This window comes from Musa acuminata, chromosome BXJ3-1, assembly GCF_036884655.1.
Source record: "Musa acuminata AAA Group cultivar baxijiao chromosome BXJ3-1, Cavendish_Baxijiao_AAA, whole genome shotgun sequence".
Lineage (NCBI taxonomy): Eukaryota > Viridiplantae > Streptophyta > Magnoliopsida > Zingiberales > Musaceae > Musa > Musa acuminata.
Genome location: NC_088349.1, coordinates 22,042,781 through 22,059,008, shown reverse-complemented (window position 1 = coordinate 22,059,008; position 16,228 = coordinate 22,042,781). Strand labels below are relative to the sequence as shown.

Here is a 16,228-nt window from a genome sequence, read left to right as displayed (position 1 = left end):
GCACAAGAAGCATCCTCCAGGTTTTGAGGCCTTGCCTTTTGGGTTCGGCCCTTTGTGGGAGCTCTTCTTCTTCTGTTCGCCCCCGAGATCTTTCCCTCGAGAATGTTTTGGAGGGCGATTGCTTGAAGATTGTTTCCTTCTCGCTGGGTCTTCAGAGGAAACGAAGTCGGTGAGCCTTTCTGCAGCTGCAATTGCCCCGACCACGTCGGTAACATTCCTTCGATTCAGCTCTTGCTGAGCCCATGGTTTCAGACCATCAAGGAAGCTGAACAACTTGTCCTTCTCGGACATGTCCTGTATGTCCAGCATCAGTGCAGAAAACTGCTTTACATAGTCTCGGATGGTGGTACTTTGGCGGAGTTGTCTCAGCTTCCTTCTTGCGACGAACTCTGTGTTCTCCGGTAGGAACTGAGTTCTCAACTCCCGCTTCAAGTCTTCCCATGTGTCGACTCGACACCGACCTTGTTGGATCTCCTCCCAACGAGTTCGCCACCAAAGTTTCGCATCTCCATTCAGATACATTGTTGCTATTGAAACTTTGGTATCTTCAGAATCGGGCCTCGTAGCTCGGAAGTATTGCTCCATGTCGAACAGAAAGTTCTCGAGCTCCTTGGCATCTCTGGCCCCTCCGTATCCATGGGGCTCAGGTGCCCTCAAGTTTTGTGGCGGTGCAACGCGGGTGTTGCCTCCTCCCGCATTTAGCATTCTTGTGAGCATAGCCACCTTCGCCGTGAGTTCCGCCACAACGTCTTGCAAGTGCTGCACGGAGTCCTTGGTGTCATCGGACAGTCGGTCGACTAGGGCCTCGACCTTGTCGATCCTGGACTCCGCTTCCTCTTGCGAGCTCTCTACCCCAACAAGTCTTTGTTGGCCATGGTAGAGTTCCTCCATGCTCGCTTCCAGAACATCTAGGCGGGTTTCCGCCGTCGTGAGTCTCTCCTTATGACTCTTTTTTCCTGTTAGCGCACCAGATTGCGCTTCCTCCGCTCGCGGAGAGTTGCCAACTTCTCGCTCATCCTGTTCGCTGCCGCGATCCTCGTGAGCGGCTCCAACAGCATGAGAGCGAGTGTGCACATGCAGCCCACCTGCGGCTGCTTGGGGCAAGGTTCCGGCTTGCCCCGTCTTGCTTGATTCGCCACGATGCTTTGCCATGGCGAAGTTGCGAAGTTCGTTCGCTGTTCGATCGAAGAGCTTGCCCGCTCTGATACCACAATGTCACGACCTTAGCTGGAATTGCCTAAGGCGTGAGGCACCCTTGCGGCCGAAGACGCGAACTTAGCTTGCGTTGCCTAAGTCGCGGGTCACCCTCGTTGCAAAGACGCGAACTTAGCTTGCGTTGCCTAAGTCGCGCTTTGCCCTTGCGATCTTGCTCCGCAAGGATCAGCCACTTTGTAACCTCTCGCAGGTCCCGAAGGACCTGTAAAAGAGAAAGAAAGTTAGATCGAAAGAACGAGCAACGGACAAGTCCCGAAGTCTCGCGAAAAGGGAAGCTTTACAAGCAAATCGTCGAACACCTTGTGTGCACAAGAGAAAAGAGGGAGAGGGAGGAAAACAAGGCTTTCAAGGATGAACGAACAGCTGCAAGCCCACAAACAGCCGCTCACCTGGTCCCGGACGCAACACCAAGTTCCCGTAAAGGTCACGTGCGAACTTGCGAAAGAGTGTTCAACGCCCGGTATATAACCGAAGCCCCATCCAGCCATGTGCCACCCGGGGGGTTCCTGGGGTCTGAGCTAGCTGACATTTTGGTGAGCGGAGGCAGCACTCCGCTCACCTCCCGCGGCACGCGAAAACGGCTCCGTTTTGGGCTGTTTTGGGGCTGTTTTGCTCGGTTTGGTGAACGGTCGCTTTGCAACGCTGCAGCTTGTTCGAACTTACATATTTACAAGCAAAATGACCCAAAACCATAAGAAAACATGCTGTCAAGCAGCTGTACATGCGGGTGCGAGCGACGAACGGTTCATTGAACGGAGTTGTTGCGGGTGCGCGACGACCGTTCGTGACATGCAGGCGAGGGCAGTGCCCTCGCCCTCGCCGCACAGGCCGCCGCCAGCAGGGTGGCGGCGGCGGCGGCGCAGCAGCGAAAAGGGGAAAGGGTATTAGGGTTTTCTGCGCAAAAGACAGTTTTGCCCCTCGGAATTTGAGAAATTCCAGTTTCTGTCTTTTGTCCAAATTACGAAAATACCCTTAGGAATTGAGAAATTCCCTATATATCCCTGATTTCAGAAAATATTAATTAATTAAAAGGTTTAGTTGATTATTATTTTTATTATCTAGTAGTCCTACATAATGACGATTATTTATACATGTGATGTATGATAAGTGGACGGATGATCATGGACCGTGTGATGTGTGTACTTGTGATTATTATTATTGAGGTCTGCGAACCTCCATTATATTTCTCGTTTATTGTCGGGCCTGCGTGCCTATGATTAAGTTGTAATCACATGAGGAGGCGTAGCGGGAGCGTGGAAGCCATAGCGGGACCCACGAGACGGACGATCGTGATACATGAAGATGCATCAAGATGTCGACGGAACCAACGAGGACGAGATGGACGATCACAAGGCATGGAGATGCACCGTTGCACACATAGATCTTGATGTGAGTGATTAGGCCTACTGGCTCGGGCCTAATCATATTAGGTTATGGTCCATGATCATCTGGTGTGATTGCTTATACACATACTAGATATGTATATATATTTGCATGCGATGTAGATATATATTAAATATGTACATGTGTGACATGTCATAATAGGAGACCAAATCATAGAAACATCTCTCGATAATATTAAGTCGGTAAACGTGAGGCAATTAGATTGACCCACGTGGCCTTCCATCGTTATGAGTAGGAACCGAATCCCGGTGTAGGTTGAGTTGGTCGAGTCCCTCGAGACTCACCTATATCGCGATTCGCTATCTTGCTTACGACATAGAGATGTCACCGGTGACCTGAGGGCATGATATGCTTGGTCGAGTCCCTCGAGGGTATATCATCAAATCAGACTCATCTTGTAACGAAGGTGTTGACTTAACCGAGCATCATGGTTGGTCGAGTCCCTCGAGGCCATGGTGATTCGGAGGCCGAACAGGACGGGAATCACAAGGAGTTGTGATCGGCAAGAGTTGTCTACCTTTTAGGCTTAGTGTGATTGGTCGAGTCCCTCGAGGTTACACTAAGACGCTGATTGGATCCTGATCCCCACTAGAAGTCTGCCGGAGACTTCCGTTTCACGTGCTGAGGGTGTCGCGTGACTCGTTAGTAAAATAGTGGGAGCATATTAAGATAGAAGTCCATATCTTGATTGTTTATTTCTTGCAAAATCTGCATGTTATTCATTTTTGCTACATCTTTATTTTCAGAAAATATCGCTTTCAAATCCCTTACGTGGCATACTTGATGTCAACCGCCTCACTGGTCCAAATTATACGGACTGGCTCCGTAACTTGAGAATTGTTCTCACAGCGGAGAAAATCGTGTACGTCCTTGATACAGTGATGCCTACGCCCGAAGAAGGGGCAAGCGAGGATGAGATCGCTCGCTACGTGAAGTACATTGATGACTCCACTCTTGCTCAGTGCTATATGTTGGGCTCTATGACTCCAGAGTTACAGAGACAACATGAAAAGATGGATGCCAGATCCATTCTCCTACATGTCCGTAAATTGTTTGAGGAACAGGGAAGGACTCAACGATATGAGATATCCAAGAGCCTTTTCCGCGCTAGGATGACTGAGGGGACACCGGTTCAGAACCATGTCCTAAAGATGATTGAGTGGATAGAGAAACTCACAGGTCTAGGAATGGTCCTAGAGGATAACTTGTGTGTGGACATTGTGCTTCAGTCCCTACCAGATTCCTTTTCATAGTTCATAATGAACTTTAATATGAACAAGCTTGAGGTGACTCTCCCAGAGCTCCTCAATATGTTGAGGGAGGCAGAGAGTACTATTAAGAAAGAGAAGCCAGTTCTCTACACTGGTGAGACCAGAAAGAAAAGGAAAGCAGAAAGGTCCCTTAAGAAGGGAAAGGGCAAGGGCAAACAAGGTAAAGCAAAGGTTGCTAAGAAAGACCCAACAAAGGACAAAGGCCAGTGCTTCCACTGTGGTAAAGATGGGCACTGGAAGAGAAACTGCAAAGAGTACCTTGCAGAAAGGGCGAAACAAAAGCTTGATGAAGCTTCAGGTACATTCATGATCGGTCTCCATTTGTCAGACTCTTATGATAACACATGGGTATTAGATACCGGTAGTGCTTATCATATATGTAATTCGTTGCAGGTTCTGGCAAGGCCTAGGAGACTAGAGAGAGGCGAGATGGACCTCAAGATGGGTAATGGAGCAAAAGTTGCTGTTTTAGCTGTTGGCGAGGTCGCCCTACATCTGCCTAGTGGAGCTTTTATTGCATTAGATGCATGTTATTTTGTTCCTTCTATTATCAAAAACATTATCTCCATTTCATGTTTAACAGTTAGTGGATATAAATTTGTTTTTGAGAACAATGGTTGTTCGATATTATTAGATGATAAGATCATCACGAAAGGAACATTGCATAATGGTTTATTTATGTTAGACACCACTCCACATATCATGAATATAAATATGTCCAAAAGGAAACGAGATGAGTTGAACAGTGCATACCTGTGGCATTGTAGGCTAGGTCACATCCATGAAAGAAGGATTCAAAAGTTGCTAAATGATGGATATCTAGATCCATTCGACTATGTGTCATATGCAACTTGTGAGCCTTGCATTCGTGGAAAACTGACCAACTCTCCATTTAGTGGAACTGGAGAGAGAGCCACTGAGTTGTTGGAACTCATACATAGTGATGTATGTGGACCCATGTCAACTCATGCCATTGGAGGTTACTCCTACTTCATTACATTTACTGATGATTTCTCAAGGTATGGATATGTGTACTTAATGAAGTACAAGTCCGAGGCCTTTGAGAAATTCAGAGAGTATAAGAATGAGGTGGAGAACCAGACTGGAAAGAGTATCAAAACTCTTCGATCAGATCGAGGAGGTGAGTACTTAAGTACAGAGTTTACTCACTTCCTCAAGGACCATGGGATATTATCCCAATGGACACCTCCTTATACACCTCAGCTCAATGGTGTCTCTGAAAGGAGAAATCGTACATTATTAGATATGGTACGGTCCATGATGAGTTTCGCTGACCTACCCATCTCATTCTGGGGATATGCCCTAGAAACCGCAGCTTACCTTCTGAACAGAGTTCCAACTAAGTCGGTGGTGTCTACACCATATGAGATATGGAAAGGGAAGAAGCCTGATCTTAAAGTAGTTAAGATTTGGGGCTGCTCTGCCCATGTTAAAAGATACAACCCCGATAAGTTAGAATCAAGGACAGGGCGATGTAAATTTGTGGGATACCCCAAGGAAACTTGTGGGCATTACTTCTATCATCTCGAGGACCAAAAGGTCTTTGTAGCTAAGAGAGCAGTGTTCCTTGAGAAGGAACACATTCTTGACGGAGACAGTGGGAGAATGATAGAATTGAGCGAGGTTGGAGAACCAAGTTCAAGCACCACTCTACAGCCCGAGTCTGTTCAGGTATCTAATACACAAGTTTCAACTTTACGCAGGTCTGATAGAGTATCCCATCCTCCTGAGAGATATGTGGGACATATTAGAGCAGAGGATGTAGAGGATATTGATCCTCAGACCTACGAGGAGGCTATTATGAGTATAGACTCCGGGAAGTGGAAAGAAGCCATGAATTCTGAGATGGATTCTATGTACTCCAATAAGGTTTGGAACCTAGTTGATGCACCCGAAGGTATTGTACCCATCGGTTGCAAGTGGATCTTTAAGAAAAAGATCGGAGTAGATGGAAAGGTAGAGACCTATAAAGCAAGGCTAGTGGCTAAGGGGTATCGTCAAAGGCAAGATGTTGACTACGATGAAACTTTCTCACCCGTAGCAATGCTAAAATCCATCAGAATTCTATTGGCTATTGCAGCACACTATGATTATGAGATCTGGCAGATGGATGTGAAAACCGCATTCCTCAACGGAAACCTGGAGGAGGAGGTGTATATGATGCAACCTGAGGGATTCGTGTCCAAGAACTGCCCAGATAAGGTGTGTAGGTTGCTTAGATCCATTTATGGACTAAAGCAAGCTTCCCGAAGTTGGAACATAAGATTTGATGAGGCAATCAGATCTTATGACTTCGTTAAGAACGAAGATGAGCCTTGTGTGTACAGGAAGGTAAGTGGGAGCGCTATCACCTTTTTGGTGTTATATGTGGATGACATCCTCATCATTGGGAATGATGTAGGAATGCTATCCACAGTAAAGACTTGGTTATCTAGACACTTCTCCATAAAGGACTTAGGGGAAGCATCCTATATCTTGGGGATTAGAATCTATAGAGATAGATCCAAGAGGATGCTTGGCTTGTCCCAGTCCAGGTACATAGAAATCATTGTCAAAATGTTTGGCATTGAAAATTCTAAGAAAGGGCGAACATGGATATGATACCTTATGCCTTAGCAATATGGTATATCATGTATGCCATGCTATGTACTAGGCCTGATATAGCGCATGCTCTGAGTGTCACGAGCAGGTATCAGGCGGATCCAGGCTTGGAGCACTGGAAAGCAGTAAAGTGTATCCTTAAGTACTTGAGAAGGACTAAGGATCTTTTACTAGTATATGGAGGTAATAGCCTTAAGGTTGAAGGCTACACTGACTCAAGTTTTCAGTCTGATGTCGATGATAGCAAGTCGAATTCAGGGTATGTGTACACCTTGAATGGAGGAGCAGTCTGCTGGAAGAGTTCCAAGCAAGATACCACTGCTAACTCGACCACAGAGGCGGAGTACATTGCTGCATCGGATGCAGCAAAGGAGGGAGTCTGGGTGAAGAAGTTCATCACAGATTTGGGAGTCGATACAGATAGCGACAAGTCGACTTCCTTATATTGCGACAACTATGGGGTGATTACTCAAATAAGGGAACCCGGGTCTCATCAGAAGTGTTCTGAGGAGGTTCCAGCTTATCAGAGAGATCGTAACCCGATGATATGTAGCAGTGGAAAGAGTTCCATCCGAAGATAACATTGCAGATCCACTGACAAAGCCGTTGTCTCAGATTGTCTTTGAGCGTCACAGGAGTCTGATGGGGATCAAACACATAGGTGATTGGCTTTAGGTCAAGTGGGAGATTGCTAGTCATAGGTGCCCAGCAAGCCAATCACGTGAGTGATGGCACGTGTGACTTGATACAGAATCTTTTTGCTTATTATATTTTGGCGTATATCACTTTATAACTATTGCATAAATGCATATATATATTGTGATGTCCTTGGATTTGTGCAATGGGAATCGGATCGTGATGAGATCACGATAATGAGATCGATTCACCTTTAAACACATATCCTAAATAATCCCGGTCATAGGTTACTCGAGAGGGACATCGTGATAACCGGATAGACTGGTGTGCTGTATACCCATCCATATGATGGATGCAGCTGGTCTCATAGCTGCTCGTGTAGGGACACTAGGGATACAGTACAGGTGCTCATTGGAGAATGAGTTCACTGATTGATCCGCTTACGGAATGCTGGATGGTTGATGATGCCTTATTGTCAGACAGCGATTCCGTAGTCCTAGTGGTGTATCTGGTCCTTAGACTTGAGACACCAAGGATGTCCTGTATGAGTACTCCACTCTTTGATACCAGACTTATAGGTTTGGCTGTTCCCAGATCTAGTACAGCTGGTCATTGGGAGTGGTAGTCGACCTTACGAGGGCTATTGAGTGTCGATAGAGGATCATCCACTCTCGGTATCATGAGAGGAATATCCCATGTGTTCTTGCTCAGACAAATCCCTGGCCAGGGTCATTCGGGTTGAGAGAGAAAGAGTTCTCCGGGAGAATCCGATTAGAGCGAGACTCAAGTAGAAACCGTATGAGTCTGACAGCACCATGCTCGATATACGGTCTCTGGGATATTAGATGGATGAGGGACTATAGGTACATGGTAACTGAGGACAGACAGGTCCAATGGATTGGATTCCCCTGTATCGTCTGGGGACTACGGCGTAGTGGCCTAGTACTTCCGTAGTCGATGAGTCGAGTGAATTATTACAGAGATAATAATTCACTTAGTTAGAAGGAGTTCTGACAGGTATGACTCACGGCCAGCTCGATATTGGGCCTAGAGGGTCACACACATATGGTAGGCATTGCGATGAGTAGAGGTTCGGATATGAGATATCCGACGAAGCCCTTGTCTTATTGGATGCAGATCCAATACCCACTAGGGAAAAGGACCCATTAGGGTTTTGACACGGGATCTCTATAAATAGGAGGGATTCACAGCCTCATAGGCTAGAGTCTTTGCTTGCCCTTCCTATTCTCCTCTCCCTCTCCACCTCAGAGTAGGCCTGGAGTTTTGAGGAGCGTCGTCGCAACCCTGCTGTGTGGATCACCGCTAGAGAGGAGGACGCTTGACCTCCTTCACCCTCTCCTGAGGATCTGCAAGGAAACAGGGATATACGATCTCCCTAGGTAACACAATCTCTATACGCAGTTTTGTGTTTTGCGGATTTTGCGCACCAATCTTCGCACGACGACGAACATCTTTTTGGGAATCGGGGATTTTTGTTTTCTTGTTCTTCCGCTGCGCATATGATGTCGCCCCCCATGATTTCCCAACAATTAATAACCTGATCTTTGGTCTTCAAAGCATAGGCCCAAACTTTCCTGAAAAAATCATCTATAAAAGTGATAAAATAAAGTGCACCACTTATACCAAGAACATCAACAGATCCACCAGGAGTTTTTGTCCTCAAAGGACCATATACATCTGTATAATCACGATCTAAGGCATGCATTTTTCTAGACAAAGCAGGACTAGCAAATGAAACTCTATGTTGTTTACCTGCTAAACAATCAATACAATGGTTCAGATGTATACCTCTGAGGTCTGGTAATACCTCTCTTGGAAAGAGCTTGCAGCCCTTTATCGCTCATGTGTCACAATCGCCTATGCCACAACTCTATACTGAAGTCTTTTTCTGTAGCATTTAACTACTCACCATAAGCTTTAGCCTGCAACCTATACAAAGTATGAAATTTCTTTCCATTAGCTATAACAAGAGAACCCTTACTGAGCTTCCATTGCCCTCTGTGAAATCTGCTATCATAGTCTTCATCATCTAGCCTTCCAACTAAAATTAAATTCAGCCTCAAGTCAACCACATGCCTCACATCCTTAAGCACCAACTTGCAACCAAGATTGGTCTTTAAATGGATAACACCCATGCCTATGATGTCTGCTATGTCATAGTTGCCCATCTTAACAATACCAAAATTTTCAAACCTGTATGTAGCAAAAAACTCCATCCGTGGTATAGCATAATAAGAAGCACATGTGTTAATCACCCACTCAAGATCCTAACACACACAAGAAAAAATATCATCAAAAGGAGACAAAATCAAATAATCACCACCCTGTACTATAGTTGTGATATTATCTTTTGACTCTATAGACTCTGCTTCTTTTCTCTTTTTTTTGTTCTTCTTAGGTTGCTTGCATTGGTTCTTGTAATATCCTTTCTCATCACAGTTATAGCAAACAATATCATTTCTTGATCTTGACATGCTCCTACTCATGTGTGAACTGCTTCTAGACTTTGACCTTCCTATATTCTCTGAGATAAGTGCTTGTGAATCATTCTGAGATGTTGCTGAAATATTTCTTCTTAACTCCTCATTCAACAAATTGCTTGTTACTTGACTCATAGTGACAACACCATCTGGCGTAGAATTACTGAGGGAAACCACCAGTGTCTCCCAACTTTCTGGTAATGAACTGAGAAATAATAATGCTTGCAGCTCATTATCAAGAGACATTTTCATAGAGGATAACTGGTTAGTAATACTTTGCATTTCATTCAAATGCTTAGCAATAGAAACACCCTTTCTATATTTTAGATTCACAAGTTTTTTATCAAAAAAGCTTTGTTGTCAACTATTTTTCTTTTATAGAGACTTTCCAATATTTTCCAAAGAGAATATGTAGAAATTTTAGTAGAAACATGGTGAAAGACATTATCATCAAACTATTGTCGAATAAATCCAATTGTTTTTCGATCTAACCTCTTCCACTCATCATTTGTCATAGTTGTGGGTTTTGCACTATCCCCCTGCAAAGGTCCATACAAATCTTTACAATACAAGAGATCTTCCATTCTTGGTTTCCATATCATCCAATTGTTTCCATTTAAACTAATCATGCGAGAAACATTACTGGCCTCCATATTCGAATACAAAAATTAAATCATCAAAACCCTTTCTCTGATACCAGTTGATGGGGTATAAAGGGGAATAACCTTTGTATATGAACAAATACTAGCAGGCCATGATATGTAGTGGAATTAAATAAAATCACAATCAAATAGAACATCAAAATATATGTGGAAAACCCCTCCAATATGAAGGGTAAAAACCACGGGACAAACTAGAGATAATCCACTATGAGAATAATGAATATACAAATCTCAATCTCTTGCCCTAAACCATAACAACAACCACAAGAGAATAATTGGGATATAAGGATCACGTCATTGTCTACGATATCTAAAACCTCCCCAAGTAATCACAGCAAGAGTCTACTGTAGATTTGATCTAACCTGAGATGAGAACACTGCTAGATAATTGAGAACAATCTTTCTATGTTGTCCTTGTTTTCTTTCATTTCTTTCTCTTGTTTTTCTATCTTTTTCTTCTCCTCTTTACTGCAAAGATCACCATGTTGCTATCCTTTTCTGCTAAAAAATGTAGTCACCTTGCCACCACACCCCCCTTATATTGATCAAAGATTAGGTTAAGAAAGAGTGTGAACTGTGGGCTGAATATGGACTTTCAGCCCAACATAAAATACTTTCTCTCGAGACATAAGCATCGAAGTTTTCGATGTGCTATAACCGATGAAACATCATTTCCTCATCGCATTAAAGTTCCCAATGATTCAAAGGCAAAAGAACATCTCTTATACGAATCCACAGCATTCTAATCTTTTTTTATATGAGCAAAAATCGTCAAGTTTGTAAGGTGAATATTATATTCCAACATAGACAAACATTATCCTAAAGTGCACATTATGATGACATCTGTAGTCACTGTTCCTTCGTTAAGGCACTTAATATTCCATAATACCATTATAAGATAAATGTTATAAAAGAAAACTTATCAACTATGTTCTCTTTAACTCTTAGTACTCGAACTCATAAGACTTCCTCAAATCTTTTTCGTCTGACATAAAAGCAAATATATTTATTTGAGTTTCAAAAAGGTATTATCGAGTACACCTACGATATAAATATTTCAGAAAATACTTGGATAAAGATTAAATGATTGAATTCTTCTCGCTCGAGAGATTACCTTCAACTAAGTGATCTCGGTGGCAGACGTCTACCTTACTCAAGCATCATCCATAGTTGGGCTGCATGCTTAGTCTTCCGTATCTAACTTTACATCAAAACCAAGTCTTTTTTTCTAATTTCAAATACCACAAAATTTAGAAATGGATGTGAGGTCGACTTTATCATATTGAGTTGAGGGCAAAAAATTATTAGTACTCATTGATTTAAGTATGTCCTAATCAACTTTAAGTGTGTAGTAACGACGAAGTGATTAAATCAATTTTACTAGTCTCGGTTTCAAGGGTACAATTAAGTTGACTCTTACGAGCTGATATTTTTTGGGTGTCTTATGAAATAAGCAATTTTAATTACATCGGTGTATGATATATCTGATATTTGAATAAGATGTTTATTGGGCTGGAACCTATATCCGGTTCAACGTGTTCAGCTGTTAAAAAGATGCATGAACTCAAAGGCAAACTCGCTCCAATACCAAACCAGTCCCTTTTCTTCTCGTGTCCTGTTCTTATCCTCTCTCTCTCTCTCTCTCTCTCTCTCTCTCTCTCTCTCTTCCCAAAACCATCCCTTTCATCCACCGAAATGGCGGAGATACTTTATCCCTTTAGGTTAAGAAAACGTGAGAATACAACATGAGGCCGATGTGGTACTACCACTGCATGCTCACGCGACACTTCTCAATAACACAGGACAATGACACTTCATGGCCACCTTCCTCTCCATCTCAAAGGAAAGGGATGCCAAACCCTACCCTAATTGCACAAATAGGGCATGTGCCACCCCCATCCCCCACCACTTCATGTGGCCGTGACACCTCCATCTCGACCTCACCCAACGAATCAAATCCCTCATTTCTGGCTCCCGTTATACATCTTCATCCATCCATCCATCTCCTCCTCGCACGTGATCCATTAGGCCGGTCGGTCGGCGCATCTTCCATGGATTACCTAACTGTTAGGCTCATGTCCATCTTGTTCATTCACTTGGCCATGCCCAGAAATGGCAGGCCCTTGAAGGTGTCTTCAGATATGCTCGAGTTGTCTAGGGTCAGTGGTGGTAAAAGGTTGTGCATAGAGAGCAGTCGTCGACTTGTTCACGTGCATGGATCCATGGTGACTGTTAAGATCAAACCACAGTAGCTCAACAAGAGGATTAACTAAGCTTCAACATGTTTATTGTGCTGCAATCATCATATATACTTTGTTCATCAACTAGTACGATATGCGAGAGAGAATGAGTTTAAGCTCATCCGTTTCTTATCGGTACAGATGGAGGATTTGGATGGACTAATCGCCATTGAGAGATGGCATGGACCAGAAGTCGTCCACGGTCCAGAAGTTATCACTGGACTCGGTGGAGAACTCAGAGATCATGCCGTCAGGGTTTGCAGTCTGCTGCTCGTCATGCATGTGGGTGTAAGCACCGGGTTGAGCACCTTCATCGGTGGTGGTGTTGACCTGTGTTGTGCTGGTGCTGGCTTCATCAGTGAGCATCACGTTCTGGACGCCGAATGGCTCGCCGTGCTTCAGCTTCTTCTGTATTCTGGTCCTCCAAAAGTTCTTTATCTCGTTGTCCGTCCTCCCCGGTAGCTGCCTCGCAATTTTCGACCACCTCATGTCCAAAACCATCAAAATATAACAAGTTGCAGATCTCGGATAATTGGATCTCTCTTTTACTTCTGTTCAAAACCTTAAGGTTGCATATTACTTCATCGCATGAATGATTTACTATAAAAAAGGAGACCTATCAGCTTCCACATCATCTATCAGATCAAGTGAAACGTAGAGAGAGAGAGAGAGAGAGAGAGAGAGAGAGGTATTCCATGCACGTGTTTCATTTCAGAGATCGGAGTCGATGATGACTTGGGATTAGGACCACACATCAATGGCCTCGTGCTCATGGAAACCCTACTTGTGGCTCTCCTGCAAGGGACTGGAGATCCAGTGGGAAGGAGAGAGCACGCTGACCACTCGTATGTTTCAACGGTCTTCTCTAGCTTAGTGTTTATTTACGTCAGAGCCATTCATGGGTTAACCTTCGTTCTCCATGTCAAAAGGTTGACCTCACCTGTTTCCCCACCTCGCATGGAGCTCCATGATCAGGTGCTGCTCCTCGGGGGTGATGTTGCCCCGCCGTACGTCGGGGCGGAGGTAGTTCAGCCAGCGCAGCCGGCAGCTCTTCCCGGTGCGGTTCAGACCTTGACAGGAAGCCATTAGCGGAGCAAAAAGCCATGCAGGGAGGAGAAGATGGACGCATGATATGTATATATATTATAGATATACGTATAGATATACCTGCAGAACGAGCGATGTTGTTCCACACACCCTCGCCATGGTTGGTGATGTAGTTGATGAGGATGAGGTCTTCCTCCATCGTCCATGGGCCTTTCCTCACTTCAGCCCCCTGGCTGCTGCTTATCCTCTTGTCCATGTTCCCTTCCTCCACCAGGAAGGTGGGAACAAAGAGAAAGAGAGACAGAGAGGGGACGAGACACGGCAATGAGGAGGGAGGAAGTTGTTGTGGGTTTTATAGAGGCTATGAACAGCTTCTACTCCCTGAGAGGTTTATTATCGTCTGTGATGCCTAACTCATAACCAAGAATTAAGCTTATCGTTCCCTGTAATCCACTAGACGTCAACAACGCAAACACCTCTCTCTCTATCTCCATATAGGAAGAAGATTTCTCACGTAATAAAAGTGGAATTAATAGTACATTGAATTCGGTCGTCCAGTTTCTGAGAAATATCTCTCAGTTTGGAGGCTGTCGCAATTGCTGAGCAGATTCCTTGGAGTCGATTACTTTGTGTCGACTGTGAGACGTCGCAGAGGACGTAGGATCAGTTCTCTACGTAGACCAAGTATTGCTGTTCACGTGTGAGGGTCGCTGCGTGAGCCTGCAAACACCTTTTGGTGCTCATAAGCTTTCATCAGGTGGATGACAAAAGAACAGCCGCTGCATGCATGATTGGATTGATGCAATGGCTTTCTTTTCTTCTTACTGCTCCATGTCATCAAACAAGGACAGAAATATTTGCATACATGATGCATGCTACTCTCTAGAACAGCATGCAGACTTAAGATCTGGAGCACTGTCGAGTGGATTTTCCTATCTGAAGGACTGTACATTTGTACTAAAACATCAATTCATGTCTTATATTTTATGCATATTCACTCACAAACTAATTAAACAGCACAAGAAAATGTCGAAGAAAATTCTATCAATTAGAATTTTCCGAAGTGATAACAGGACTTGGATTCGTAAAGATTTTTTAGTGAGTCATGAAGGTTTAATTTGGTGATAAAAATGCATTAATGTTCATCATCAACAGGACTTTTCTTCAGCAACTTGCAAGGATTGGAATGTGAGTAGGTGAATTCCAAGTTGGATCAGCATATATATATATATAGGAGGGAGGCTGTCACCTACACCTTCTACCTTACTTATTTGGCTTGATCAAACTCAAATCTCAACTATAAAATCATCATGACTAGACTCATCAGTTTCATTTGTAGGTTTGGAAGAATTGATGCAGTACCTAATAAATAGCCAAGAGATTAACTCCATATCGACAAATAAACTGAAATTTTTTGAGAAATTGCAAACAATACTTTAGTTTCTGATTCAACTCCTTATCTTTTCTGATTCAATGAGTTACAAAACCCTTCAAGAAATTCCTCATTTGGCACAGCAATTAGGTTGGGTAGAAAACTACTCATAGCCTAATCTACTTATCATCCTAATATTGAGGGCTAATTACATATTACCCTCTATATTTAGATCCTATTAATATCGTGGTCTCTATGCCTAAAAATTTATATTGAGATCTCTATAATTTTAAAAGTTAAATAAATAATCTAATTTGTCGTAAAATCATCAGTTGTATTAATGGAAAATACAACACATGACAAAAATATAATTTCAATATCCCTTTTATTTTTAATATGTGAGATGTTAAAATTAACTTTTTTTATCGATATAGTCATTGAAATATAATAAAAAATATAAAAATTATTATTTTTGTCTATCACTTTTACATCGATCCAATATGTGGTGTCACGTATTATATTTTTCGTCAATACGGATGACGACGTTAGGACAAATGATATTATTTATTTTATTTTTAAAATTATAGGGATCTCAATATAAATTTTTTATGTATAGAGTCTATAATACTAATAGGATCCAAGGGATAATCTATAATTAACCCTAACATTGATTGAAGCTCTGTCAATAATTAGAAATCCACATGTATATGTACTTAAGAAGGGTTAGTAAAGCTTGTAGAAATATAGAACAATAACTCGGAAATGAGAAATTTGTTAGTCGATAACCTATGTTTGTGATAGACAATCTGTGGACATAAATCATAGATTACACAAAAAGCTTCACAGATTAAGAGGTAACCATCAAAAAAATGTTTGCACATGCACACATGTGAAGCTATTACTCCATCGAGGGGATATGGACCTCTTTCTTTGGATCGTACTTGATGTCTTCTTTTGTAGCCAATTTAGTTGAGCCACAGGGACATATGGTTCTTTGCATGACAGTGAAGAACGCCTAACACCAATTAATCCGATGTCTTGCTCTGCAAAAGGCAGTGTGTTGCGTGGATGCCTGTGATCAACTGCATCGAAGCTTTTACAGTAAGTAGGATTCACAGGATACCTTCAAATGAACACTATTTATGGCTCTCCTACCAGCAGTATTTATGCCTTCAAATCTAATACTATAATGCTCAAACTCCTTGTTATATATATATATATATATATATATATATGACAAAACACAAAAGAAGAATTA

General features: G+C 42.9%; 1 protein-coding gene across 1 annotated transcript; it reads right to left on the bottom strand.

The window, feature by feature from the left end:
- Nucleotides 1–12,607: 12,607 nt before the first annotated feature.
- On the bottom strand, nucleotides 12,608–13,910 carry LOC135628738 (MYB-like transcription factor EOBII). Its single transcript, XM_065135591.1, has 3 exons — nucleotides 13,719–13,910; nucleotides 13,492–13,621; nucleotides 12,608–13,035 (listed from the first exon to the last, which is right to left on the bottom strand). The coding sequence occupies exons 1-3, from the start codon at nucleotides 13,852–13,854 to the stop codon at nucleotides 12,711–12,713; spliced, it is 591 nt and encodes a 196-aa protein (XP_064991663.1). The 5' UTR covers nucleotides 13,855–13,910; the 3' UTR covers nucleotides 12,608–12,710.
- Between the last annotated feature and the right edge of the window lie 2,318 nt (nucleotides 13,911–16,228).